Genomic DNA, 26,468 nt, shown 5'->3' on the forward strand with positions numbered 1-26,468 from the left:
ACAAACATGTTCTCGCGAGTTAATTTCGCAACTGTTCCGTTAGAGATCGCAACCATCGATATTCAGCTCGATATTACTCGTCGATATTAAAGGACGGATCGATACATTTAATCATGGCGGACCATGAAACAATTGAAGCGATCATTCGATTCGTCGATGCGAGGCAACCGTCGATTCTAATAATTACAAGTTGATTCATGTAGCAGTATATAACAGTGTAAGTAACGTTGGCATTTCCATGAAAGTGAAAACATCGAGTGAAAACTTTCTTTCTGGCTTGTAAGTTGTTTCACTTCCTGTGCGCGTAACCTCACTCTCTTGCTGCCGATGCATTTCTATGCAGCTTCTACACGCCGCTGTCTTTACGTAATCCTCAGCCGCGAAAGAAAGTTTCTATCGTTGCGAGGAGGTTAACATCCTCTACCTATTCAAATATCGCTCGCTGCCCGATGTAATCGGAAGCAACGCGCTACGTTCGAAAATGAAGCGATCAAATATCTATATACCCGCATAGAAAGAGAACTCTCTAATGAAACTTTATTAGTTCCTTTATTTATATAATCAATAGAAATTTTTCGAAGCGAAAATGTTACTATGAACACCTGTTTTCTTTTCAAGCCGATATACATAAATACGTATGGATGGCATTATTTTCGAGAGAAAGTATTCATCGAGTATTCAATAAATTTCAAATCGCCCGCTCAAAATCAAGTCGGACAGTTTTGACATGGCAGACGACGAAAGCAGTTCGACGTCCGACGAGAGTTTGGACGTAAAAAGTGTCAAATTTGATCCGCTGAAAGCGCTTTACTCCACAAAAATAAAGCTTTCAGGCACGAAAGCACCAATTTACGACAATGTTTCGAAATTCGAAGCCGTAATGTCGGGTCTATCGAAACAATCGAAAGTGTGTATCGCGTTCGTGCGTGCCGATACAGTCGGCTGATGTCTTCTGTTTTCGTTTTCTTTAATTATTTCAGAAAAATGATCGGACTACCGATGTGAAGCAAGGAGAATGTTCGAGGCAACGATTTTTATCCCATCAAGGTAAGATTATCGCTATATTCTCAACCACAGTCACGTGGTGATTATCTCGTTTATTGTCGTCCGGAATAGTGAGGTTATATCATTTTGTCGACCCAATCTTTGAATGTTTCACGAGAGATGGCGACCGTGTGAAACTTTCGCATCGTTGAGAGGTCGCAGTTTCATTCATGATAACTCGCACGTGGTATCAAATTTCAATATGCTTACGGTTAGCAAACACGAACGATGTACGTACGCGGAAGTGGAAAGGGGAAGTGGCGTGAGAGTCTATGAGTTTACGCGTCTCTTTTACATCCGAAGAAACGTATCCTCCGTGTTTCGTGCAATTTTTTTCGTCGGTCAAGGTATATTAACCTCTCCACTTTCCGAAACATCTAATCGATTTATACAAATATAACGCTCATAAAGCTTCATATTTCGTCCGTGTTTATTACGTCTTTGCCGTTTACCTTTGTAAAAAATGGGAAGTTTCGTACGTTTCATTTTGTGCGTCGGATCAACTGGTCGGAAATAATACGCGTTACGCGTTCGAACGAATCGTTCATTGTAAGATAATTCGCTTCATATTCGCGAGATTCTCTCGAATGAATCATTCCGACATATTTTTTTCTTCTTCCTTCCCTTTTCTAAATCGCACTAATGGGACGCGAACAAACCGATACCGACTGTGGACTCTATATCCCAGATATTGGCACACTTTATTTACGATGCAACGAATACCACGAAGGTCGTCGGTATGTCTTCGCGAGCCGCGCGCGCGTAGTCGTGTGGAATTTGACCTCCGCGAAAGTGCGTCAACTGGTAGAAGCCCCCTCGATCTCATTGTTTCCTTCTTCGCTACTGTCCTTTTATCGCGTTCCTCTGTACCAGCGTATCATACCTAATGTCGCGAAGCATTCGCCGAGACCTTCCCTCGGCTACGTATTGTGCAAACGTAACGTGGAATCCACGGACAGAAGGTCTCCCGAAATGTTTCGCAAGTGCGGAAGCATCTTCGATCGGCGCGTGTATAGGGTTATCTGATGCGCCATTTTTTTTCCTCTTTCTTTTCTATTCCAGCGTCACGAAAGGGGCTGTCTAAGAAATTATCTTTACAACTATCATTACTATTAATAGTACTATTATAATTTTATAAAACGTTACAGATAATATAATCCATCCACAATTTCGCACAATTTAGCTCGCGTAATATTCAAAGATATCCCAACGTCGTTGAATAGCCCTTCTCGTACAAATTTTTATCATTACTATTATAACGAGAAAATCGAGAAGCGTTGAATTTCCAATTGGCCATCCTGTTAAAAATAGAAAAATCAAATAGAAGAAGCTCGAATAGAACCCCTCGATACATAGGTGTTACATCAGACGTGTACCAGGTTTCTCGCGGCGTGGCGTTCTACGTTTCCCGAGTCGAAACTTGACCGAAGGCCCGCGTCGCTTCTTAACCGTGATTCTGACACGGTGCCAAGCGAGGTCGGCTTAGATTTTCAGTGAAAGTGGCGCGGTTACCGAGCGGGTTCGCCAACGAAATTTCGGCACCGACGCTTCGGCACCATCCTCCTCTCATGGCCGCCGTGCGACACAGGGTGGCGAGGTGAAAGACGCGGAAGCAAGGGGGGGCGGGGCATAGAAAGCACAGGGAAAAGGGGAAGAAGGACAGAGGGGTTGGTGGAGAGGTTAAGAGAGAGAGAGAGGTAGGCGCGTTCCCTTCATGTCCCAGCGGGTAGCCCGGGGGGGTATGTATCTATTGGCCGGCAGCCAATTACACGAGGCAGCCGATAAATCACGGATCCCTGACCCAGTGCAGTTTTATATTTACAGGCGACGTTGGTGCGCGCAGGGGAGGAGGAGGAGGCACGGGCGCGCGCCTCTGCCGTTGCTGCCACTCGCCGCGGCATTCACCGTCTTTCTCTTTCGTTCTTTCTCCGCTCGTCCTCATCTCTCCGCCCGGTGAGCGCTCCGTAGTAGTGGTGGCGTAGGGCTTTGCTTCTCTCTTTCCGTCGTGCGTCGATGCTCTCTCGCGCGAGCGACATAGTGTGGTAAGCCACGGCAGGGAGATAGGGAGAGAGAGAGAGAAAGAACGAGAGGGAGAAGGCTTGCTGCACAAGGGGAAAGAGGGGGCTGGCCGTTCGATTGTATGAGTGAGTGGGGTGGGGTGTAACAGCGTATACGTACGTAATGCAGCACTTGTTGCGCCCGGGCGTCGACCTCGGACTCAACCCGAGGCTCCGCGCCGGATTGACCGTCTTCTAGACCGAAAATTTTGCACGGTACGCGATGATCGCACGGTAACCTCGCGGAGGTCCTTCGACTTCCGGCCGGCACGCGTTCCAAATCGAATCTCTTGGCGGATCTCTCGCCTCTCGCACGAGGGAAACGGGCAAAGTCAGGGACAACGATTCTTCGCCGATCTTGGCGAGTATCTCGTTTCGGAGGAAAAAGACGGGAGGGGACGACGTTCGACGCGATGTTTTCAACGAGAAAAAGCGGGGCATCGTTGAAAATCTCGGTACGATATCGAAGAGGATCACGAGCGCAGCGAGAGTCGCAGCAGCACTTGTTGCGTCCGGACGTCGACCTCGACTCAACTCGAGGCTCCTCAGCTTCGGTGGCCTCCGAACACGTTCGGCCGGAACTGTGATTTTCATGATTGCGCTTATGTAGAGTGTAATCGAACCTTATTATCGTCGCTTAATTCGCTCCGGGCTTTCTCCCCGAATAACGCTCCATGTGCATAATACTTTTCTCGCGCGTGATACCGCGATTCGTCAATTTTCCATCGGAATAGACCCGAATAGGGCATTAGACACGCTCTCCTCGAGAGTCATCGCCCATCCCTTCCTCGAAAACGAGAGAAAGCCCAGGGGAATGGAGACGCCACGAACAGAGGCGACTGCGAACGATTTTTACCACGACCTAGGCCAACGTGAGTCATTCGTCGTTCCTCGACTACCATCGTAACGGCTCGTTTTAAAACGTCGCTGGATCGTTACTCGAATCCGACCATCTTCTCGCGTCACCGTTCTCTGAATTGCGTATTCCGCCCTCGTTATCATCGTCGTCGAGGTGGCCGATTCTTTCGTTGGCTTTCGCCGACAACGCGTAAAACGTTGCCCGGCAGAAACACGACGCGAACCGAGCACTCCGCCAGTCGTTCGCCCCGAGTAACGGAATACACGTCGCGCTGTCGATGTTTTCCCTTCGATTCTTGCCGCGTGTTGCGCAATATTTATACGCGTGCGACACATGCATCCACCACTCGGTAATTCCACCACCGTAGCTGGCCAACCGGCGGAGGGGACTTTATTCTCCTCCCGTGACTCTGCAACTGCTGGCAACCAGCGGCCTTTTTGACCACGTTATCGGATACGGAAGCGGTGTCTCCAATTCCTCGCACGAACGGGCGAAATGAATAAACCAGTGCTCGATGTTCCACCTTTTTTCGAGCACACTCGTCTAATGGGTAGTCGGGCGACACCCGGTAGACCGAACGATCCAATTCCTCGGCCGTGTGCACCGTACCCGCCGCCTCGACCTATCCCAACGTGTAACAGATGACTATCGAAACGGTGGTGGCGTTTCTAACCCTCTCTTTTCAATTTCGCATTGGCATTCTTTTCAATCGGGTCGTCCCACCCCTCGCCTCCGAAACCGATCTCGCGGTTTTCGCTCCATCCGAGAGGGGGGAATTTTATTTCGCCGATAGAGCAGTCGCCGGGTAGAGTCGAGGTGAAAATTAAAATCATTAGCGTTGAAAATTAACGTTTGGCGCGTTTGATCTGTACCGTTATACGTACATAACGAGTCGCCTCGAAAGGAATGCGACTGCGAACTTCCTAGATGCATATCGTTGTTGCTGCCAACGATTCCGAATTCAGCCATCTCCCGCCACCGATCTACTTTTTCTCTCGTTCCCCGGCGCGTGGATCCGTTCGCTTCTCGGGTAAAAGTGATTTCTCCTTTCTTCTGGAATCTGGAAACCGAGTCTCTACGGAGTCTTTCCTACCTCCTTCGACTCACTCGACTTCTCCGCTATTTCTTACCACGAGTTTCGAGCCACGAGGAAAAGATAGAGAGAAGAGCGATAAAAAGCAACGCGAAAAATCGACCGTCGTTTCCTCGAAATTCGCACCCATTCTCTCTCTCTTCTACTCCACGCGCGAATATCCCCTTCGTTACCTGTCCGCTACTTAGAAGAAAACAAAGCGAGACGGTGGAGGGAACGGAGGAGGGAAGGGATCGAAAGGGCCTGGTCGCAAAAGTAACAGTACCTACGGATAGTTCGCGTAAAGCAAACTCTCGCGAGGCGAACAAGCCAGCCAACAGTTTCCTCGTGTGCGTTGCTTACGTTCTGCCTTCTTCTTCTACTACGTGCACGCTCCATCCTCTCCCTCCTCTCCCCTCCGCGCACACCAACGAAAAAAGATGCGGATGTGTGGGAAGGAGAGCGCGTGCGCGCACGTGCAACTCGGTGAAGCGTAGTAGGTACGTGTCGCGTGCGCCAGTATTCAATGTATACGTGTCCATGTGTACGTGCACACACGCGTGCACACACGTACGCGCGGCCCGTATATACACGCGCGTGTATGGAGAGGTCTGGTGGCTGCTCGGCTGCCTGCCTCGGCTCTCGGGTGCGCTGCCCGCCAGGACGTTGAACCCAGCGCGACTCAACCTGGGGATCATCCGCGGGTACAACCAGCCCTCCCTCCCTTCCCCTCCTCCTCCGTCGCCCCCACCACACAGGCTACTTCTCACTACTCCTCCTCCTCCTCCACCACCACCACCTTCGCTACCGTGTCTTCCTTCTCGTTCTCGTGTCTTCGAGAAAAGATGCGCGAACACACGTACGAACCTTCGAGCTCTCTCTCTCTCTCCGCGCTGGCCGTTACCTCTTCCTTTTTCCTCAGACTCGCCCCTCCCCTCCCCCCGATATTTCGTTGGCCAGAAGAGCGCAAAGGGGTAGAGCGCGAGCCGCCCCACCTGCCCCGCGCAAGAACATTCTCCAGGGGCCGTCGTACCCACCTGCACAGGGATCCTCTCCTCCAACTGCTCCTTCGCACGCACGGTAAACATTTTTGCAGGTGAACACGTGAGATACGTTGCGCGGATCGAAGGGGTACGCGATAATTGGCGGCTCCTTTTTTCTCGGCCAGGGTAGGGTAGGGTAGGGTAGGGTAGGGTTAGGTAGGATTGTTTTCGGGGGACGCGTTTCGGGACAGGGAGGATAGTACCTGTGTTCATTTATCCTCGAGCGGAGTAATTTTGAAAGTTTTCGAGGTGAAAAGTGATGGCCGAGGAGGATAAAATACCCGGCGGCCGTTTCGTTCTCGACTCGGCAAAGCTAACGGTTCCCTTCGCGGTTCACGCACGTGAACGCTCTCGAAGCGTTATCTCTGCTGGTGTACGACTGAGAATCGAAAAAAACTCTCTTTCTCTCTCTCTCTTCCTTCCTCGAGCGTCGAAAGGAATAGAAGAGGAAAAAATAGTGGCGCACGTTGGAGGTGGACGGCGTTTTACGCCCTCCTCCCCTTTCTCCTCTCCTCTCTTCTCGCTCTTTCTCCTTCTTTCTTTTCCATCCCCCGCTCCCCGCTCCTCCCTCTTTCTCCGCGCGCGCCTTTCTCAAGAGAGCTCCGCGAGATCGTCCAGGCAGATTGCATCCTCGCGTGGAGAACGAGAACCGACAGTGGAAAGCGACTATATCGTAAACACGGAGGCGACCCTTCCGTGCCTCGAGTAAATATTCCGAGGCTTTCCTTTATGTATCGTCGATGGAGATATATCGTCGTAAAAGCCGGAGATGCTCCGGGCGTAATTTCGATAATCCGTTTTACGACCTTTTTCGCTCCCCTCCTCCTCCGCCTCCTTTTCCTCTTCGTCGACCAGACGATGGAGCGCACAGGGAGAGGAAAAACTGGGAGGATAAAACGCGTGGCCGCCTTTGCGATTAGCCACGCGTGGTACCGTAAACGAGGCAATTTCTAATTTCACCACGACTCCGGTTCACGGACGTAACTGGAAGGTGTGTTGTTCCCCTTCTCGTTTCTATTTAGTAGATCAGGCTTAACGAATCGTTTAATCGTGTGGCCATTCGAAATTATCGAATAAATATTTTTCTTTATCTCTGTCAATGCACGATTATTGCTTTATACGAGCAAATCGCTTCGGATAATACGATACTTTCAAACTGGATTTCTGATCGGATGTCGTGCCACTTGTTCGATACGACGGCGAAAAATCGGCAAATCGATTCCGTCACTGTGATTCCACAAACTTGGATGAGCAAACGTAGAATATATATTCACGAGTATCCATTCTTTTATTCGAAGCGTGTGGTTTTCGGAAAGTTCGCACAAACTTGGATAAATTCGAAAAAAGAGAAACTATATCTACTACATTCTTGCAACCCGTATTCAGAAAATAAACACAATTATATATTTTCTTGGAAAATCGATGGGCCACGGTTCGTATTTTTACCGGCCTCGCCCGGTACCGTACCATCTCCGATAAATGGTTCCCGTTCGCGGGCTTCCCCCGACTTTTTATTTTTAGAAATCGGCCAAGAGACAGAGAGCACGGCCTCTCGAAAAATGGCCTCTCGGCCGGTGGCGAGTTATCTAGCTTTGGAGGCTTGCTCTCTCGGCCGCCGGGAGAGGTGGAATTGGATCGCGGCGCGATAGTGAAAGTGGCGGGCGCGTGGTGCACGCGGAAAGGAATAAAGAAAGGTGGAAAAGAAGCGAGTGGAAGCGGGGGCAGGGGCGAGGGGGAGGGGAGGACGTGTAGATTTAAGGTGGATGAAAGTTATCGGAGAAAGCCAATTGGCAGAGCGTCGATCTCGTCGAATAGCGCGACCGATCCATACCCGCTCCTTTCGCACCAACGCCAACACCTATCGACGAATTCAACGTCTCGAAGCCGTGTGCGAGTAAAGTAACTCGGTAAAGTAGCTGCGTGTGCGCGCGCATACACTGGCGAAATAAGTGCACTCGTGTGTGCACAGAGCGTATGGCAGAGAGCGTGCACAGAGCAGAGCCAGCCTTTACGTAACTCTGCGGCGTTCCTCTTTCCGCGCCACGCCGGCCAGGGCCGGCCCACCTTCTCGCCAGACCCCCCGCCTATTAATCGTAACAACGGTATATCACCATGTAATTGTGTGCAAATTTTCTTGATTCCAAGCTGGTTTTTTTTTCTTTGTCATACCAATTTACGATAATCCAATTGATGAGAAGAAATAAAATATAAAAAGACGAGTATCGTTGCTGTTATATTTACGTCGAACGAATTTGTAAAATATTTGAAAAATCAAAATCCTAATTCCCGACGAAATGAATGCTACTACAAAAAGAGAGAAAGGAGATACGAGCTCGCGTATCGAAAGTTGGAAAAAATTTCGAAATCTCTTTTCTTCGCCCGAGTTTCGCGGATCAAAAAAAAAAGAAGTCTCGACTCACCATCCCTAGTCCTCCCTGGAAACGCGAATTGGATGGATTTACCAGAGAGGTTGTTGCTTAGAGAGGCGCGCAGGCCGACGACCAGTCATGCACGGTGAATATACTTTCGCCGCTACGAATACTTAACGAAACGTGGAATTGAGAAGAAATTGCGAGGGGACGTTTGCGTGCCTCCAGGTCCGCTATGTAATTTATCGTAATCAAATATTTATTGTCATAAATAACTGTCGCTGCCGCGGGAATACGATATATTCCCTTCCCCTTTCTCTCTCCCTCTCTCTCTCTCTCTGTTTCTCATTTTCTTTTGCCTCGCCGTGTCCGCCTTATCGACAGAGAGGAAGAGCATCGAGGGGCTCGAAGATATTCCGTCCGCGCAATTCGGTTCGCGTAGCTCGCATACAAATTCGATTTTTCTTAATGGACGCCGGTGTCTTCCTAGGCATCGCCGTCCTCGTATACCGACCCGTCCTACGTAATGGCTTGTGTCTCTGTTCACGCGGCCGCGGCAAAAAAACGAGCAAAAACGGGCGGACGAGTAGAGAAGCAACGATGCTATCGGCGGAGTTACTCGTCTCAACGCGGCGTGGAATACAACGTTGAACGATGATTTGTCGGCGGACCGACAACCACCTAGAGCAAACATAAATTCTTATTAGTACGGTGTGTTACGGTTGCCACGGAAAAATCTACAAGGGACAAATGCTGGGAACTCGGCCACTCGACAATCGTCCCTTGTTGATCGAGAGATGATGATAAATTTCGAATCCTTATCTCTTTCTTCGGATGACATCTCCCCATCTACTTTACCGACCTATTTTCACGTTACGTGAAACAATTATTAGAATTGATAGAGTTTTAAATTATGGATTTAAATTTATCGATCTGATTTAACTTATTCAATGGACGGGGAAATTCCATTACGGGGATAAGGATATTGTAATATATAAGTGGCAAGATTGCTGTTGAAAGTTGAATAGGGAAAGGAAATTAATGATATCAGAAAAATTAGAAAAGCTGCTTATACGAATCGAATCCTTGCTTTTGCATCTAATAAAAAAAAGAAATATCGTTTGCTTCGAGACCTGTGTCTACAATTTTTGTTCGTTATCTGCTATTACATATAATAATATTCGAAAACGTAAAGAAATGTATAAAGAGGGATTAAATTGGCGATTTTTCCTTTTTTTTTTTTTTATAATGCGCAGAGCCTGTGGCCAACAAAAAGAAGATAGAGAAACGAGACTGGATCGCAGATGGAAGGAACGTCCTCTCGAAAATGCAAAGAACCTTCGGCCCGTTAGGAATGCTGCACGAATACATGGAAAATCGAACTCGCATTAAGGTAGGTCATGATTCGTAATATTTTTTTTTTTCAACGTTCAGTTAGACGCGATCATTCCTCGCCTCTTCTCTAATCGATAAAGAACGTGAGAAAATATCTGGCGTGTGATTAAAAGAAACAATTAAATATTAAATCTATAGACTTATAATTATATTTAAATGTACGTACACAATGATGATAATTCAAATTATAATAATGAAAATAAATATCTGTACATCTAATATACGTATATACATAATCAATTGTTCGTCGTAATATATTATATATATATATCTCGTCGTTAATTAAAAGCAAAAAAGAAGAATAACGTCGAAATGCACAGAAAAATGCAGAACAAATGATCGATCATCATTTTACAAAGATCTTTCCAAAAATTAAAAAAAGAAATACACCGAATGCAAGACGACAGAATGAAAATCTTCTCCATTCCAAAATTAGAGTGCGAAAAAGAAAAGAGGGGAGGGGAAAAAAGAAAAAGAAAGTATAAAAAAAAATGCAGAGGAATGCGGCGGTAACCGATTATCTCGACTTTCCTCTTTGGCGGCCTCGAAATTCGAGGGTAGTCCTGAAATGGGTACTGTAAACACCCACGCCTCCCATTTCTGCCTGACCCCTTGGCATTGTGCGCGCACGCACACGCGGCTGACACACTTTCGCGGCCGGGAGACACGTGCGCGAGCCCTTCGAAGGTAAACGAAGGGCTGGAAACGGGCGAAAGGTGCGGATGGGAAGGGAGAAAGGAGAGAAACTTGTGTGTTCGGGTCAACACTCGTCTCCATGGAGACAAACGGGGCCCCTCTCGTCCTGTTTACGCCCCTGATCTTCCCCCTTCATTCAAGTGACGCTTCGGAAAGACAAGGTCGCGGCATCGGGAAACACAATCCCGAAAAGGGGCTTCTTCTGTCAAAGAACGTCTCTGTTTCGCGCCCCTGTTGAGCCAAGTACGCGCACGACGGCTAGGTATATGCTAGCAGGAGTGGAATATTTTATGAGTGTTTATGTTGAAGGGTAGTAGGAATTTTTTTTTTGTTTATAAATTTACTATCTATATATAATTCATTGCTGTATTATTTCAAATTAATCGATCGATCGATCATCTACGCGTTTATCTCTCTGCTGTATCTTCTATCTTTTCTTATTGGCCGCGAGATCATCGTGAAAATTGAAGAGTTTGATTTGCCAAAAATATAATTTTAAACAAAATTGTGTTATACAAAAATCGCTGTTATCGGTAACAGCATTCTCAATATTTCAACACGAAAATATATTATTTTCAACTCTTATATCATCGCGAAACGATAGCGATGGATCTATTAATAACAGGCATAATAATTACGCGAATTCAATAGTAAGCATTTTCCTATATTTATCTCTCCATTGCATACACAAAGCCAATTTTTCTTCTCTTTTTCTTTTTTTTTTCTTTTTTCAACGACTCGTTCGAGGAAATACGTTCGAGATTTCTTCATCCCGCGAAGAAGGAAAAAAAGTCGCCAGTATCTCGCCGATGCTGCACGCTCCAGAATCGCTCCAACGGGGGTTGCAACAATGTTGAAAAACGAAAAACTCGATCGACGTTTTATCTGACCGGTTGTTGTTGCGCAACAAGAAAGCCGAGGACGGTCGCGTATCAAGCGTTTTTGATCTGACCGTGGGGGCCTCGTGGCGGCGCATTCTTCTTCGACAGGGAAACTGAATATCGCGTGTGAGTCAGACGGCGATCCGATGAAATCACGTGAAGACGTTTCTGGATCGTATCAGTCCCCGACAACGATCACGAGCCATTTTTCTCTCGGCCGGAAAATAAATCAACGTGCAAGGTCTTTTGTTGTTGTTGTTGCTGCTGGCGTTGTTCTTCTTGTTGTTGTCTCTCATTGTAAACGAAGAGAAATCGCAGGAAGGGGGGGGGAGGAAGACTCGTCCCGGCGAATCGACGAAAGTAAGAAAAATTCACTTCCTGCCGGATCGAGTCTCGCCGACTTCCTACTTCCATAATTAGCCACCCGTTCGAAGAACGAGATTTCTGATCCGAAGCAGGAAGTAAACATATGATGCACTTTTTGCCTCTTAATAATAGACGGAGAGTCGAGCGGTTTTTTTTCGTTCCTTTGGAAAAGTTTTAAGGTCCTCTTTTTCTTAATTTCGTTAATAAAAATTATCTACATTAATCGCAATAATAATAACGATTATTATTTATTTGTACAACTTTTGTTTATTATCGATAAAATTACGAAACCGTTATCCATCGATCTCGGAAAAAATCACACCGAGTGTAAAAAGTAAAAGTAAATTTCAACACACATATAATCGAAAAGTATGCTATCTACATACTTCCAAAGAGGCGGGATAAAAAAATAAGAATCAGTCCACGTAGCGCAGACCGATCGATTAGGGAACGTTTTGAAAGGGGTTTATTCTTTTCTTATCGTTCCTCGGCTATTAGGCTTAGCGGTTGCACAAAAAGAGTATTCGGCTTCCTCTCGAACGGAACGGATCTTTGGATGGATAGACAGACGGACAGAGAGAGAGAGAGAGAGAAAGAAAGAAAAAAGAAAAAAAGTTAATCGTTAAATTGATTGTAATTGATCTTCCTGCGGAAGCGCCAGCTCTATGTTCGATATTCTCAATGAGCGGAATCGAGTTCCTAATTAAACTCCTTTCGGCGCGCCCGAGTCTTTTAATAAGAGACGTGTTTCTCGATTAATTACATTCATTAACTTTCATTTCTTCATCTAAGAGGCTCGTTATCGCTCGCCAAGCCTCGAGAGATCCTGCGCGTTTCTTCAAACCACCGTCCTTGGGAACAGATCCTAATCTCCGACCTTCGGGATGTGCCTGCATCCGGAAAGATTTTTTTTTTTTTTATCCACCGAGCCGATCGATTGCTCGGCCTTCGACTCGGCTTCTCGAATCGAACAACGGAAGAAAGTTGTCGTCGCCATTTCTTTCTCTTCCTTTTCTTTCTTTCCTCGTTCCTCTTCCCTCCCCCTTCCTCGGCATCCTCATCTCGCTTCTTCATACGCATTCCCGCGTAATAATCTTGTATAATCGCATCGTTATGTAATGTACGATGTGTGCGTATGTATTAAAAAGAAGAAAAAAAGACAATTAAATAATATATATATATGATTGGCGCGAAGACAATCACGAGGAGATCGTTTTTTTTTTTTCTTCATACCTCTCTCGTTATTTCTACTTGTTATGGATCGTTTGTAATTCACTCGTATGTACATTGTTATTATTATCCTCGCCGTAATTTCCTATCCCATAAGTTGTTTCTATCAAGAATTATTTTATACAATTTGCGACGCGATACTTGATGCGATATTGGCAAATTTTTTTTTTATTATTGTCGATCGTGCGCGTAATTATTCAATGATACAAAAAAAAAAAAGGATTGCAAAACCACGTCGATGAGATTATCGGTCGATACGTTGCTGTCGATTTTCCACCGCGGTTTCGAAAGCCCTAAATTTTCCGCTCTGATTCGAATCTCGAGCACCTTGAACGATTTTCAATTTCTCCCCTCCCAATCGCTTTGGCGCATGACAAATGGAGGATTCTCGATTGGAACGATCGTTTAGACGTATCTGCGCGCCTCTTATCCTTCGCCGGTTAATCGACAGATGATCCTGCTGGTCCAGCAAGGATACGGCTGGAAGGAATCTTGAGGACTCCTAGAATCGATTCTAGACGATTCTAGAGCTCGTATAAACGGAGGGGGGGCCCCTCTTCTCTCAATGGCGTTTCGCTCACGTACAGGACACGTGCACGGAGTCAATGACGAGCAGCAGAAAGAAAGAAAGGTGTCGTGTGTGTAATATATATATATATAAGATTTCTTTTACGAATTCTTTAATCGTTTCTATTTCGATTCTGCGCGCTTGAGGATGAAACGATTGAATTTAGAAATCATCAGCGATTTTCCGACGATTAATTTAAAATTTTCAACGATTCTCTTTTATTTTTCCCATCTCGAAGAAGCTCGCTCGACTTGTTCCGCCTCTACATCTTATTATTATTCGATTGAAATTTAATCTCCGCGTGTAACAGCGTGAATGAATTCGAAACGATCGATCCCCTTGACCGATCAAGAATTATTATAATATACGCAAACGGCGGTGTTTTATACAGAGAAAAAAATCCGTATTAAAACTTACTTACTTACCGATAAATCGATGAATTTATCAGTAAACGTGATCCCCAATTTTCACAACGATTTAATCCTTTGGAGAGGGAATCGATCAAAGTGTTAAACATCCTCGACGACCTCGATTCCTTCTCCTCATAATTAGATATACGTACGATAAGAAACGTAGAGGGAAAGAACAAAAGAATTTCAATCGAAGAGTTCTTCTTTTTTTTTTTTCTTTTATCTCGAACGAGCTCAAGCTCGAAATAGTTAATCGTTAAAATGATTTGCTCGAGGATCTCCTGGAAACGGTACTGATTCGCGAGAGAAAGAGAGAGGGAGAAGCGAGTCAGAGAGTTGGAGAATCACGCAATTAGTTTTCATTGCGACAAAGCCGGGTATATATCAGTGCGAAAGGCATTGAAGGGGGCCTTGCCACGGCCTGCACTTCCGCGTATCAGCCTGCTATCTTGTCTCGCGACGTATCTATAAGAGACAAACAACGGACTCGGCGCTCATTTTCTCGGAGACACGGCCCCGTCATTAATGCAATCATCGTCCAGAAAATGAAGGAAAGTTGGGGAATATTTTCGTGCGGTTTCTTCTCTATGCAGACAACACGAAGCAGCGAGAAGCAAAGAAGAACGTTCTCCCATTCTCGAAAAGTGGAATGCATCCTAAGTGGAAGGGAATTTTCTTAAAAGGAATTCCCTATCTACGTTTTTTCTAGTAGCGCGTAAGAGTTGGTTAATTTATTTATTGCCTCCAGTTGGAAAATATCAAAAGATAAACATCTTTTATCGTGCACACACGAATAGAATCGACGTACAAATAGTAGTCTCGAAATACCCTGAATGATTGTTTTTTACAATCTTAATAATCGTTATCGACACAACGAGATTTCGTTTGTTTGATTTGAACACGTCGCAACGCAAAGTTCCACAAAATTATCGCTACACGCGATCAATTAATTACCCTAATCCTCTCACAATTCTCCTACAAACACGAACGAAATACATCCTGATAAACATCCTCCTCCTCTCGACATTTCATTTTTCTCTCAAACGAACCAACCAAAATTATTCGCCCCAAAAAAGCACCACGTGTATCCACGTGTTCGCCAATTTCTCCTAATTGCCTTATTAACGCCCCTCCCCTCTTGCGTCCCCTCGTGCCGCGAGGGGAAAAAACAAAAAAGAAAAGAAAAACGCACAATCAGAGCCCAGATACAAATTATGTGCGCGTGTGTGTGTGTGTCGTTGGTGCGTGCAAAAAATTACGCGCCACTTTTTTTTCTCGATCGCCGAAACGATCGATCAACGCCACCGCTGCTCCTCTCCTCCTCTCCTCCTCCTCTACATCGCAAGCACGGATGTAGTACACGTACGATCCGGGGATAAACGGTTACGTTCGTTTAACGTGCGTATTATTTTTCTCTCTCGAGAGAGAAAGAGAGAGAGAGAAAGAGGAAGAGAGCGAGAGAGGAGGAAGAGCGTGGAATCGATCCCGTGGAAGCCAGGTTTTTACCTGGAAACGCCGCTAACGCCGGCACGATTTAAAAGGAGTAATCGTTCGTCCTTTGTGCCGAAGGTCTACACCAGAAACGCGCGTGGCATAAGGGGACACGTGGAGGCATACGTGGCCGCCTTCGACAAGCACTGGAACCTCGCGCTCGAGGACTGCTTCGAGATTTGGACGCGTAAAGTGAAGAGGAAAGCACCTGCTCTGGGTAAACTTTTTTGGTCTCTTCTTTTTTGGATTTAATTGAAAGAATGATGGGTTTGATGAGTTTGATATTTTGTATATATTCGAACGAGTTATTTTGATGGATGTATGGATGGTGGTGTATTATGAAATTCGCAATTTTCTTCTTCTTCTTCTTTCTTGGGGATACAAATTTGTTGCCTTTGTTTCGAACGCTTTTTCTTTTTGGTTATTTAACACGAATTTATTCGAAAATTTGAATAATTGCGATACGAAGCGTTGGAAACATTGGTTATCTTTGAAATTAAAGGCAATCAATAATTATATATAAAACGTAGAAAACGTAGAATTCGAAAACATGTTTCAAGGCTGTGCAAATAAGTAAAGCGATTATCCCTATACGTGTTAATTACTAAATATCTATTTAAAACGTCAATATTTTAATAAAACAAAAGTTTGTTATGTTACGTTATCGCGTAGATTATGAAAAACTCACGATAAACGCACAATGAAAAATCGATGTAATAAACAACAATTCGAGATATTCAAGATCGATAACGATTCGACGATATTCTCTCTTTCTCTCTCTCTCTCTCTCGATAGCAAAGAGGGAACATCTGCGATGAATCAGAAATCATTGGGAGATGCTAATGCTACGCGCGGTCTATAAAAAGCGGTTGAAAGCTGTGTAACCTCCGACATTTGTAACGTGGCCGCCTCTTTGCCGTGATTCCGCGGATACGGCCCTGGAAAAATTGAATCTCTGACAGCCGCTCAAGGCCATTGGCTTGCCGAGGAATTCTAAACAATGTCGTGGGTTCAATGAAAAGTCGAATAGCCACAACTAAAAACTATTCGGCCTTCTCCTTTATACATTCCTCTTTTTTTTATATCCGTTCTCGGAATCGCGTTCGATAAAAGAAGGAAAAAAAAAAAAAAAGAAAGAAAGAAAGAAAAAAAGAAGCAACGAACATTATTTATTTCTAAATACTGTTCCCGCGATTGGAAAGGATCCGATTTTTGTTAATCGATCGATTAGTCAATACGGTGAAATTGTTGTACGGTTTGTTAATTTTATCGTTGAATAATATTCAAATTATTTCAAAGTTCGAAATTATCATCGAGTTTGATACTTTTACTCGAAGAAATCATCTTTAATTGAACGGATTTATGTATAAATTTATATATAAACCAGAAACCGGGGGCGGCTATTTTAGAAATATCGTTTAAGAAAAAGAAAGTTTCGACACACGGATACCCTTTCCTTCTTTAGCCTTTTCTATCGAACTTCTCGATTCGTTAATTCGCAATTACATTTAATAATTTAATGAAAAAGAAAAAAAAGAGAGAGAGAGAGAAAGAAAAAGTATTCGATATCCATTAATCGGCCTCGAGAAATGTTTCCATCCCACAATATGTACAAATTGGCATGCAAATTTTTAAATTATACATAATGGACGATTCTCTGTGTGCGCGGCTAGAATTTTAATACCGCGATATCAATAGGCGTAGTAACGGATGTATTCTTCCAAGCCCAACTCGAACAGAATCCAATTTAGTCCTTCCTACACCGGCCTGGCCATGAATGACTCCTACTACTGTGTGCCCGTGTCAATGGAACGTCCGCGCTTCTTCCTATTTACGCCGTTAATTGATGCACACGGCGAATGGGCACACGCTGTGCGTGCATCACATTTCACACGCGCCCAATCCCCTTTCTCCTTTCCAACGAATTTCAATTTTTGAATAATTAAATTCTTTTCTTCTCTCTCTCTCTCTCTCTCTCAATAATAACAAACGCTCAAATAAAACTTAACCAACGTTTCCTCCCAACGTTACGCGTCATTAGCAATCTTTATTCGCGGGAAAGAACAAGTCGTTGGATATCGCGAGGGATACATCCTTAGGACGCCCCTTCACGGGGCAAAGACCGACCTTGACTACATAGTAGTTGGCTACGTTCGATACAAGGCCCCATGTGCTTCGCGTCGTCGTCTCCCTTTTTTTCCCCTTTCTCTCTTTTTCCCACTCGCACGCTCCTCCTGTTCGTCCAACAGAGGCGTCTCCCTCTTTCTCGCTCTCGCCTCTTTGCTTCCACTCGTGTGTCCTTCCTCCTCTCTCTCTTTCTCTCTCTTCCCTACTACTCCCGTTTCCCTCTTCCTCGCACCTTCTTCCGTCCCATCTTCCTCGTTCCGCTACAACCCCGCGCGCAACCTTCGGCACACGTTTCCATTCATTCACGTGGGGTAACACAACGGTCCGCACGTGCGTCCGCAATTGCAACTTTCCTCTTATCGAGGCCTTCGCCTGCCACGATTTCCGGTGGGAGCCGGATCTTTGCCTCGATTCACTTCTCACGCGCGTCATTATAATTAGAGATTTTCGAAATTATTCAGGTGGTTATTAAGATACGATAATCGGCTTTTAACTTCTTTTTCGGAAATATAAATTTCGGCTGTATAAATTGCCAAGAAGAATATTCCAAGTTACGAAAGCGCGGGGTTCTTGCCTGGTCGAAATTTTAAAATAAAAGAGATTCGAGGAACGGAAATTCGTTGTACATTGGACGAGAGTCAATATTATTACAATTGGAAAACCCGGCGGACAAAGGAAGAAATACACGCGTTATAAAAGCGGGAAGATCTCATACTGATTAGTCACGTCGTTCATTGCAAAAAAAAGAAAAAGTTCTTTGTGAAACAAACGAATTCCTATCATAAATCGAACGTTAACGTCCCGACCCAATTAGCATCGTAAAAAAAAAAGAAAGAAATTTTACCGAATATTATTACATCTTATCGCCGAGATCGTTCGAATCTTGAATTTCGATATCATCTTTATCTTTCTCGTTCCTCGAGAAAAGAAATAAAGAAAAAAAAGGAAAATCTCGATACTTGTTCCGCCAATCGATCTCCTATCAAATCGATAAAACTCGATTCGACGCGAAATTAATTAATACGCTATACGATAAAAAAAAAAAATAAAAAAAAAGAAAGAAGGAAGAAGAAAAATATATATATATAGAGCGAGTCAGTGCTGTCGGTTCGAGAATCTAAAAAAAAAAAAAAAAAAAAAGAAAGAAAAAAAGGGTATCCCTCCGAGAACAGTAATCGCGGTACACCGAGCGAGTTCAGGGTTAGTTGGCCTACTGACGTACTTTAGGATATCCTGAGGGGTCGAGAGGTCGTTGATACGAGGCGGCGAGGGTGGCAGGCCGAGCGACCTTGAAGAGCAACTTCCAGGATCGATGTCTGCCGGGTATACGTGTCCCACCGACTCCTCGTGCTCCCTCCTAACCGTATCGCCCTACGCCCTTCTGCTTCCCCTCTGAGCTGGCGGACACGTGCCGGCACATAAACAACCTTTCGAGCCTTACCTCGTGACCCGCCGACGTTCCCTTCTTCCTTCGCGGTTTCCCCGTGACGTCAACTCTTCCCTGTTTTTTCGCCATCCTTCTCGCGCTTTTTCGTTCTCCTTTCTTTCCGCGAAGGGAACGGATTCGAAAGGAATCCGCGCGGTAAATTTGAAAATTTCCTCTCGTAACCGAGATTGGGAGAGTTTGGCGTTCGATTAAAAGTGATCTCGATTGCAATCTTGTAACGTGCTGTTTTTTCAATCATCGAATCTCTCAATTCTCAAATTGTTTCGCATTCTTGAATTAATGCAGGTATGCCGAGCGGCGCGAGGACGATGGACGAGGAAACCGCGCCCAAAGTAATCGTGAAGAAGATCGAGGGAAAGATGGAGACCTTGGAAAGACACGTGCCGCAAATGCTGCTGAGGGGAGAGCAGGTCGCTATAATCGTCAAAATCAATTGAGACGGTGAATACGTCCTACCACCGAGAAACGGACACTGTGATGTGACGTCACGCGACATCATGTTGCGACGCATCGAGTCATCACGAGCAACGTTATACCTCCATCAATTATATTTATTTTTTTTTCTTTTTCTCCTCCCCCGTTTTGTATCGTTTTCTTTCGAGCAGTATTATCGAATAAACGTCTTCGATGTTTTTCACTTTGATTTATTACACGATCCTGGCGAGTAATTATGATTCATCAAAAAAAAGAAAAAATGGCGCGAAAATTTGAAACAACTCTCAGCGGATAATAAATTACAATCGAACGTTTCGAGTTGAATCGAAACAAAAATCAAACAATGTTTTGCGAGCATGGTATTTTTTTTTATCAGAGATTAAAATAATACATATCTCGATCCTTATTCCAAAAGATTTATTATATATACTTGGATACCGGGCGAACTATGAACTTCCTCGTGTTCCTGTGCACAACAATCGTTTCATTCGAAAAAGAAAAAAAAGAAGGAGTTAATCTACATCTCCTTGCAGCCTTCGTGGCTACGTTCGGTCGAGGAGGATGACGGGTCGTTCGACAGAGGGACAAGACGGAGAGAGGTAAAGAGAGAAAAGTGAGAGACACGAAGAGGAATGGCGAAGAGGGAGAGAGAGAGAAAAAGAAAGAAAGAAGAGAAGAGAAAAGAAACGAGAGGCGGGGAGAAAAAGCAGTGGCTGCAGTGCAACGTTGATGGGCCTTCGCTAATCTACAGCGTGACCATCGACGAGGAAGTTGTAGAAGAAGAAAGTAAATTCGTAATTGTTCGGCTGCACGGTGTCGCTGCTGTAACTAACTCGCCGCCGCCACGAACGGTTGCTTTTTCTCTAAGGCGGTGCTCGTCGCACGTTAACCGCCTCTTTCTCTTCCTTTCTCGCGTGCACGCGGAATGCGCATCCACAGAAATAAGAAAGTTTCGGTAGTAGATTACGCCCGTAAACGATATAATTCATCCAATGAATTCCAATACCGATCTCGTATTAATACTCGCCCGATAGTTGCAATCTGATCGAGCATCGATTTATCGGTGCGATTACAAAATTCCAACGATATCTCAAATAGGAGGAGCTCGATTCTTTGAGAGTAGGCTTAATTGGTATACAAACTGGATCTCGAAGATTTGTTTTCTCTCTTTTTTTTCTCTTTTGAAATGATTCAAGTTTTTAGAATCAATCTTCCATAGACCGACAAAAAGATTCTTTTATTTCTAAGTCGTTGATATTACGGATACGAGTCGTAAATTCTCTTCTTCTCAGATTCAAGGGACGTAGAGTCTCTAGAAAAGATTCTTATACAAATAAGAAAACGATCCTTTCCTTTAATTTCAAATCGTGAAAATTTCTCTTCTTTTTATAATAACGATCACATACTATCGCACTATCCCCTTCCTTTCTAACTACGTTACTGAGAAGTTGCACCAAGTGACGAAGCATGGATTAGGTCATGGTGAAAGCAAGAATTCAAAGTTGCTAGAGACCGACCAAGAGACATTTACGATAAAGATGCGATATTTCCCCCTTTACCGAGCAACCCTCCCCCTCATTCTACATACATATCCATATATATATATATATATATATATATATTATACACCCAAAGATTGTTCCTTCTTTTCGTTTTCTTAATAACAATATATCGCGCGCCTCCTTCGTTTCTACGTCGCAGAAAAGTGCAGCAGCGTCGGTTTGGCCACGGTGAAAGCAAGAACCCTGTCCCCCCTTGTCCCCTAGATCAACAGGGGGGCGCACAATCCCGGGAGGCCCTCTCACTTTCGCTCTTCGGAGAAAGTCTGGCCGGCGTCACCGCTGGCCGCCCTCCACTCTGCCCCCCTTTGCAACCGTAGCCACCGTTCCCCCGCGTCCCCCACACCGTTTCTGCCACCGTTACCTCCCCCTCCCCCTCCCCCTGGGCCGCCCCTGACTTCGCAAAAGCGCTTGCATCGCACTCGGCAAGGCGAGCACGGCTCCTAGCTTCGCTGCCGTAAGCACGATAGAGGGACCGAGATAGCGAACGAAGGAAGAAAGAGAGAAGCATCGACTGCGCGGAGAGAGAAAGAAAGAAGGAAAGAGAGAGAGAGAGAGTAGTCGGCAGAGCTTCTCTCCGTTCCCCTTCGCGCCACTTGTGCGCACTTCTTCTACGGTGTGCTCTCGAGCCGACTCCGGGGGTTAATGCACTCCTAGAGCAAGCCATAACCTTAAGCCGGGGCCCCGGAGAAGCGCGGGAATCTTGGCGTCTTTGGACGCATTAGCGGAGCGCACGGTTGTTTACGGAACCGTCGGTATGGTCAATAATTGCATTACCGGAAGACACGCCGCATTTTTATGTAACGCGTGCCCCCAAATGGACGTTGCGAATCGGTGATCGTTGCATGCACAGCGAATTACCTCGATTCTACTACTCGATCGATATCGTTTATAAATCGTTTCGATATTTTCTTGAATCTTTCTTCGAATATTCCCGCTTCTTTCCCGTCAACGCGTGATTCGAACGATTCGGTCTTCTCTTACGTAAGGCGAGGGAAATTTGAAAAAGTAACGAGGCTTTTATTACCAGCCGTGCTCGTTGAGAAGAACTATCTCTAGTGCTTTTTGTCGTGCCGCTCGCGGTATAGGTAAATTCCATTGGTTTACGTGCGAACGAAATTTTAGTCGTTCGCATTCTTTATTTTAACAAGTAAAATATTATTAGGCAATAATATATCGCGTTTGCACAACTTTAAAAATTCTTTTAATAAATTCCTATCATATTACCGAGTTCTATGATATATTAGGATAAAAATAAGCGTTACAGTCATCAGATAAAAATAACACCACAAACGATTACAAAAAAATACTTTCCTTAAAAGACAAACCAATCAGAAATTCCGGCGCATTATACTACCATCCCGTGTGTACTTGCAACATATTTTGCATTGTTAGAAGATTCGAGTTTATTTGGCACCGATTCGCGTATATTTCTCGCTCGATAATTCTCGTTAGAAATACCATCGTGCGTTATTTCTCCGGATCAGTCAACAGTTAGAGATACGGCGACAGAAAAAATGCACGGACGACGGTCATCGAGATTCGTGGACGCGAAACCTTGGAGCTCATTGTCTACTAGCGATAATTGGATGTACTTGGCTACAGTTTCGTATATACACATGTGTGCACGCCGCATGCTCGATAGAGAGAATAGTTTTATCTCTCGTCGCTCTATCAATCCGTCTCGCTTGTCCGCGCTAGGCGATTGACTATAGAGGTGGTATATGACGGTCCAGGGCCGACAAGCGACCGCCTTGGAGGCGTAATGACGATCGTAGAAACTCTCGAGGCCGGTCCACGAGGGCCGGACGGTTTTATGAATGCGCGAACGTGATAGAAGACTCGAAGAAAGACAGACGCATGACTGTCTATACAACCGTGCAGGTATCATGTTTTATGCCTACCGTCTATCCAATCGATCCGTGCGATAACGCCACGATTCCTTCCGATTTTCCAACGAGAATATTTCGATATTTCGATAAAAAAAAATAAAGACACGAAAGTGCAAATTTCCCTCCGCTAATTCTTCTCAACTTTTCGCACAATATCCATCCGATCAGAGCTCGATCATCGAAATGTTGAAGTTGATCACTTCGAGGTGTGGATCGATCGAGCAAGTTGGACGAGGTATATTTATTTAATAATACGCATTGTATTTGCCTATACTTAGCGACATGCAAATAGCTGGAAGTATGCACGTATGAGGAGAAACGTATGAGGAATGATGGATATCGTCACGCGCGTAAATCGCCAGTTTAGCGCATCGCCATCGTTTAATTTTATTTCGATCGGGCCGCCGAAACGTAAGATTTCGCAACATTTCGCATCACGGCTCCCAAAATATTTATCGAAAAACAACGATGTCGATACTCGAGTGTTTGAACGATATTGCAAGACGATTTTGCACACTCTATAAACAAAGCGAGGTCGCGTGGCAAAATCAAACGAAACGGCGAGAGGCCTCGCGGAAAATTCCAGATCGTGATTCGTGTCCTCGAATTTAAATGATAATGAGGGGGGAAGGGGGAGGGCAGGGGGAGGGGGAGTAGGAGATTACCAGAGTTTACTATAATCCAACACCGAGTTTGAACCGAGAATCTCTCAACGCGTTAAAATACCGCATCATCGCGGTATATATCGATTCTTTATCAAAAAGAGACGGATCTCGATCGTCGTCGCGATTGTGGTTCTACGGAGCTCGATATGGATCTATCGTATACGTAGATCGAGGTTATGCATATGCGTGTATATATATATATATATATATATCGTGCGTCGAATTCGAAATCTGATCTGTTCAGATCAGAAAGTGGAAAAATTCGATCAGTTCTGTTCAATTCAAGCGATCGCAACGAGTTACGAAGTTATGTGGATTAATGTAAGGGAATCTAATTTTAGACGCAACAGGCTATATTTCGAATACGATGCAACTTTATACATACGATTCGATTTGTTCGAATTTTAATCTGCCTTTTTAATTCAATCGGTTGGAAATTAATCTGGTGTATTTTCTTTTTTTAAATTATCTCTGTGTGCCCCTCTTATCTCTCCAAATCACAATATTTATCTACCTTACGAAATTAGAAATTGGTAAACAACGGTTTCGAGTCGCTGTGCAAGAAAATTTGATCTACGATGTTACGGCATGGTCGGCGTAAATCAAAAATTCGTCGATACGAGGGTTCGTTTCTTCGAAGCGAAAACATAGGAACAATCTTGTGCGAAATTTGTATTGGCGAACGAAAAACCAAAGCCAAAGTCAACGAACGTCATATACCATCGATTCGAATTTCAAATCGAACTTTTCGAACGGATTACAATTTCAATTTATTCGGTAGAAAATGTACAAAAAAAAAAAAAGAAAAAGAAAGAAAGAAAAACAGAAGCGAAATATTTTTAAAAATCCGCGATCTATGATACATTAAAAATTCACAATTTCACAAATCTAAACCGAAAATTACGATAATCCTTGATCTTAATTTAAAAATTATAAGAAAAACTTTCTACAGAAATAAAACAAACGATTTATAATCCAATGTAGATTACAAGTTACAATCAACGCCTTGATAAGATTAAATCTACTCACACGTTGATTAGCATCAAAATCAAGCCCTCGAGATCTATCCACAATGCTTCAACTCGCTCGCGCCATCTATCAGATATCTCGATCTGATTAGAGATTAAACCTCTCTGGCGAAAGAAAAAAAAGAAAGAAAGAAAGACCAACCCATTAAGAAAAAGAAGAAAGTGAATCAATTCGCTCGACCATCGCACACGCATTTGATAACAAGTAGGGATTTGGCGAGGATGAAAAGAAATTTCGCGAAGGAGAAAATTTCGCACGCTATTCCGACATGGTTGCGGGCTCGTGGCCATCCGGATAGGCGCACACGTGTCCGATCCGCGGGGCGAAGTGTTGAAAATAACCTCTTAGGCGTCCCTGACGAGGTGGGAATGTTGAGCTTGCCGCGAATACTATACACTGTTAGCTAGTGATTTGCACTTCCTAGTCGAGCCGCGTATACGCACCAACACGCGCGCGGTACGCGCGTAATCTCTACGCAATGTGCACGCATACGTTGCAACGACGCGCAAGAGGCGGGCAGAGGCGGGAGAGGGGCAGGAGGGGAGGGGAGGGGAGGGGGAGGCGGGGGAGAGACAAGAGCGAGCGATGTGTGCGTCACACGGGAACGGTGTGACGGTGTAAAACTAACAATAATAATAAGGTTGAGTCATGTGGGGGCCTTCGAGAGCAAAGAAGGGCCTTGATTTGTGCCCCGAGCAAGGTAAAGATCTCTCTCTCTCTCTCTCTCTGTCTCGCCTCGGCTGCCGATCTCTCGCGCTCCTTCCCGATTCGACGTGCTTTTTTGGACTCTCCGCGAGATCGATCTCGCGGATTTCTTCTGCGCGTTACGTTATATAGAAACGAACTCGAGGGCAGCTCGAGGGGATTGTGAAAATAGATCGAGGATTCTATTCAATCTCTCTGCTCTTTCGATCGATTAATCCTATATTCTTCGTTTCTATAGATTCTGATAGAATCGAAGTGAGAGATCGTCTCGAGAAGATCGGACGTCGAATTCGTTGAATCGAAATTTCTCGAGGAGAATTTTTACTCGTAGAGATCGAAGGTAAATTGCGAAATTCTCGGTTTCATTAAATTTTAATCGTCTCCTCCGTTTCCATCGATTAATCCTACGTACTCGACTTCGTCCCACGATCGAGGAATCATTTGATCAGAATAGAATACCTTCAAACGATTCAAATTCTTAAACATTGATGTATCTCCCCTCTTCTTTTTCTTTTTTCTTTTTACTGGAATAATATGCACACTCCATTTTCGAGGCTATCGTTTCACATTGTTACACAGAAAATTCAAATCCTCCAATCCATTTCCCTTTTTCTCCATTTTGGAAGATGGCGATTATCTTTCAATGAGCGAATGGAAAATCGATCTTATTATATTATTACTATCTAATCTTAAACCGATAACTTTCTCACGATCAGAGTTAATCGAGGGATCGAAACACTTTCGGTTCGGTTATCGTTCGTAAAAAAAAAAAAAAAGAAAAAAAGAAAAAACGTGCGCCGATATCCATCCGAAGAGCGTGTTTAACGGTTATTGGCAAGCCGGACAACTTCCTCGAAGGCGATGGACACTCTTCAAACGCGTTCGATGGAGCTCGATCATCATCGAGGGGGGGAGAGGGGGGCGATCCATAAAAGACACGTTTTATAATAAAGCGCGTGCGGGCAGGAATAAAGGGCTGACAATTCCACGCGCGAAACGCCGTCATCCGCGTTGACTGGCCAACAATCGGATCTAGGAAAGAGCGCGGTTCGATCAATCTTCGAATTCGAAAGCGAGCCTCCCTTTCTTCCGTTCTCGGCTTTTGGAAATCGTACGTTCCGCGAATTC

At 44.6% G+C, this 26,468-nt stretch overlaps 2 protein-coding genes across 6 annotated transcripts in view; one reads left to right on the top strand and one right to left on the bottom strand.

Moving 5' to 3' along the window:
- Nucleotides 1-26,468, bottom strand: part of LOC107997067 (ecdysone-induced protein 74EF) — a 153,411-nt gene that overhangs the window by 107,977 nt on the left and 18,966 nt on the right. The window lies entirely within an intron of this gene.
- Nucleotides 101-19,688, top strand: LOC107997068 (U7 snRNA-associated Sm-like protein LSm11). 3 transcript variants are annotated; one of them, XM_017055434.3, is made up of 6 exons: nt 105-217; nt 619-907; nt 981-1,047; nt 9,701-9,837; nt 15,560-15,698; nt 19,341-19,688. In XM_017055434.3, exons 2-6 carry the CDS (start codon nt 728-730, stop codon nt 19,490-19,492), a joined length of 675 nt encoding a protein of 224 aa, XP_016910923.1. In that variant the 5' UTR covers nt 105-217; nt 619-727; the 3' UTR covers nt 19,493-19,688. The 3 variants fall into 3 exon arrangements, with proteins under 3 accessions (XP_061928264.1, XP_016910923.1, XP_061928265.1); XM_062072280.1 differs by having other exon boundaries at nt 101-907; XM_062072281.1 differs by lacking the exons at nt 105-217; nt 619-907; nt 981-1,047 and adding an exon at nt 1,097-1,391.

The sequence above is a fragment of the Apis cerana genome, linkage group LG3, assembly GCF_029169275.1.
Source record: "Apis cerana isolate GH-2021 linkage group LG3, AcerK_1.0, whole genome shotgun sequence".
Classification (NCBI taxonomy): domain Eukaryota; kingdom Metazoa; phylum Arthropoda; class Insecta; order Hymenoptera; family Apidae; genus Apis; species Apis cerana.

What these genes read in the sequence shown, in the direction of transcription:
- LOC107997068 (XM_062072280.1), top strand. Translation starts at nt 728, where the DNA reads ATGGCAGACGACGAAAGCAGTTCGACGTCCGACGAGAGTTTGGACGTA. An exon ending in GTCTATCGAAACAATCGAAA is followed by an intron (nt 908 to 980) that starts GTGTGTATCGCG and finishes TAATTATTTCAG; the next exon opens with AAAAATGATCGGACTACCGA. An exon ending in AAAATCGAACTCGCATTAAG is followed by an intron (nt 9,838 to 15,559) that starts GTAGGTCATGAT and finishes TTTGTGCCGAAG; the next exon opens with GTCTACACCAGAAACGCGCG.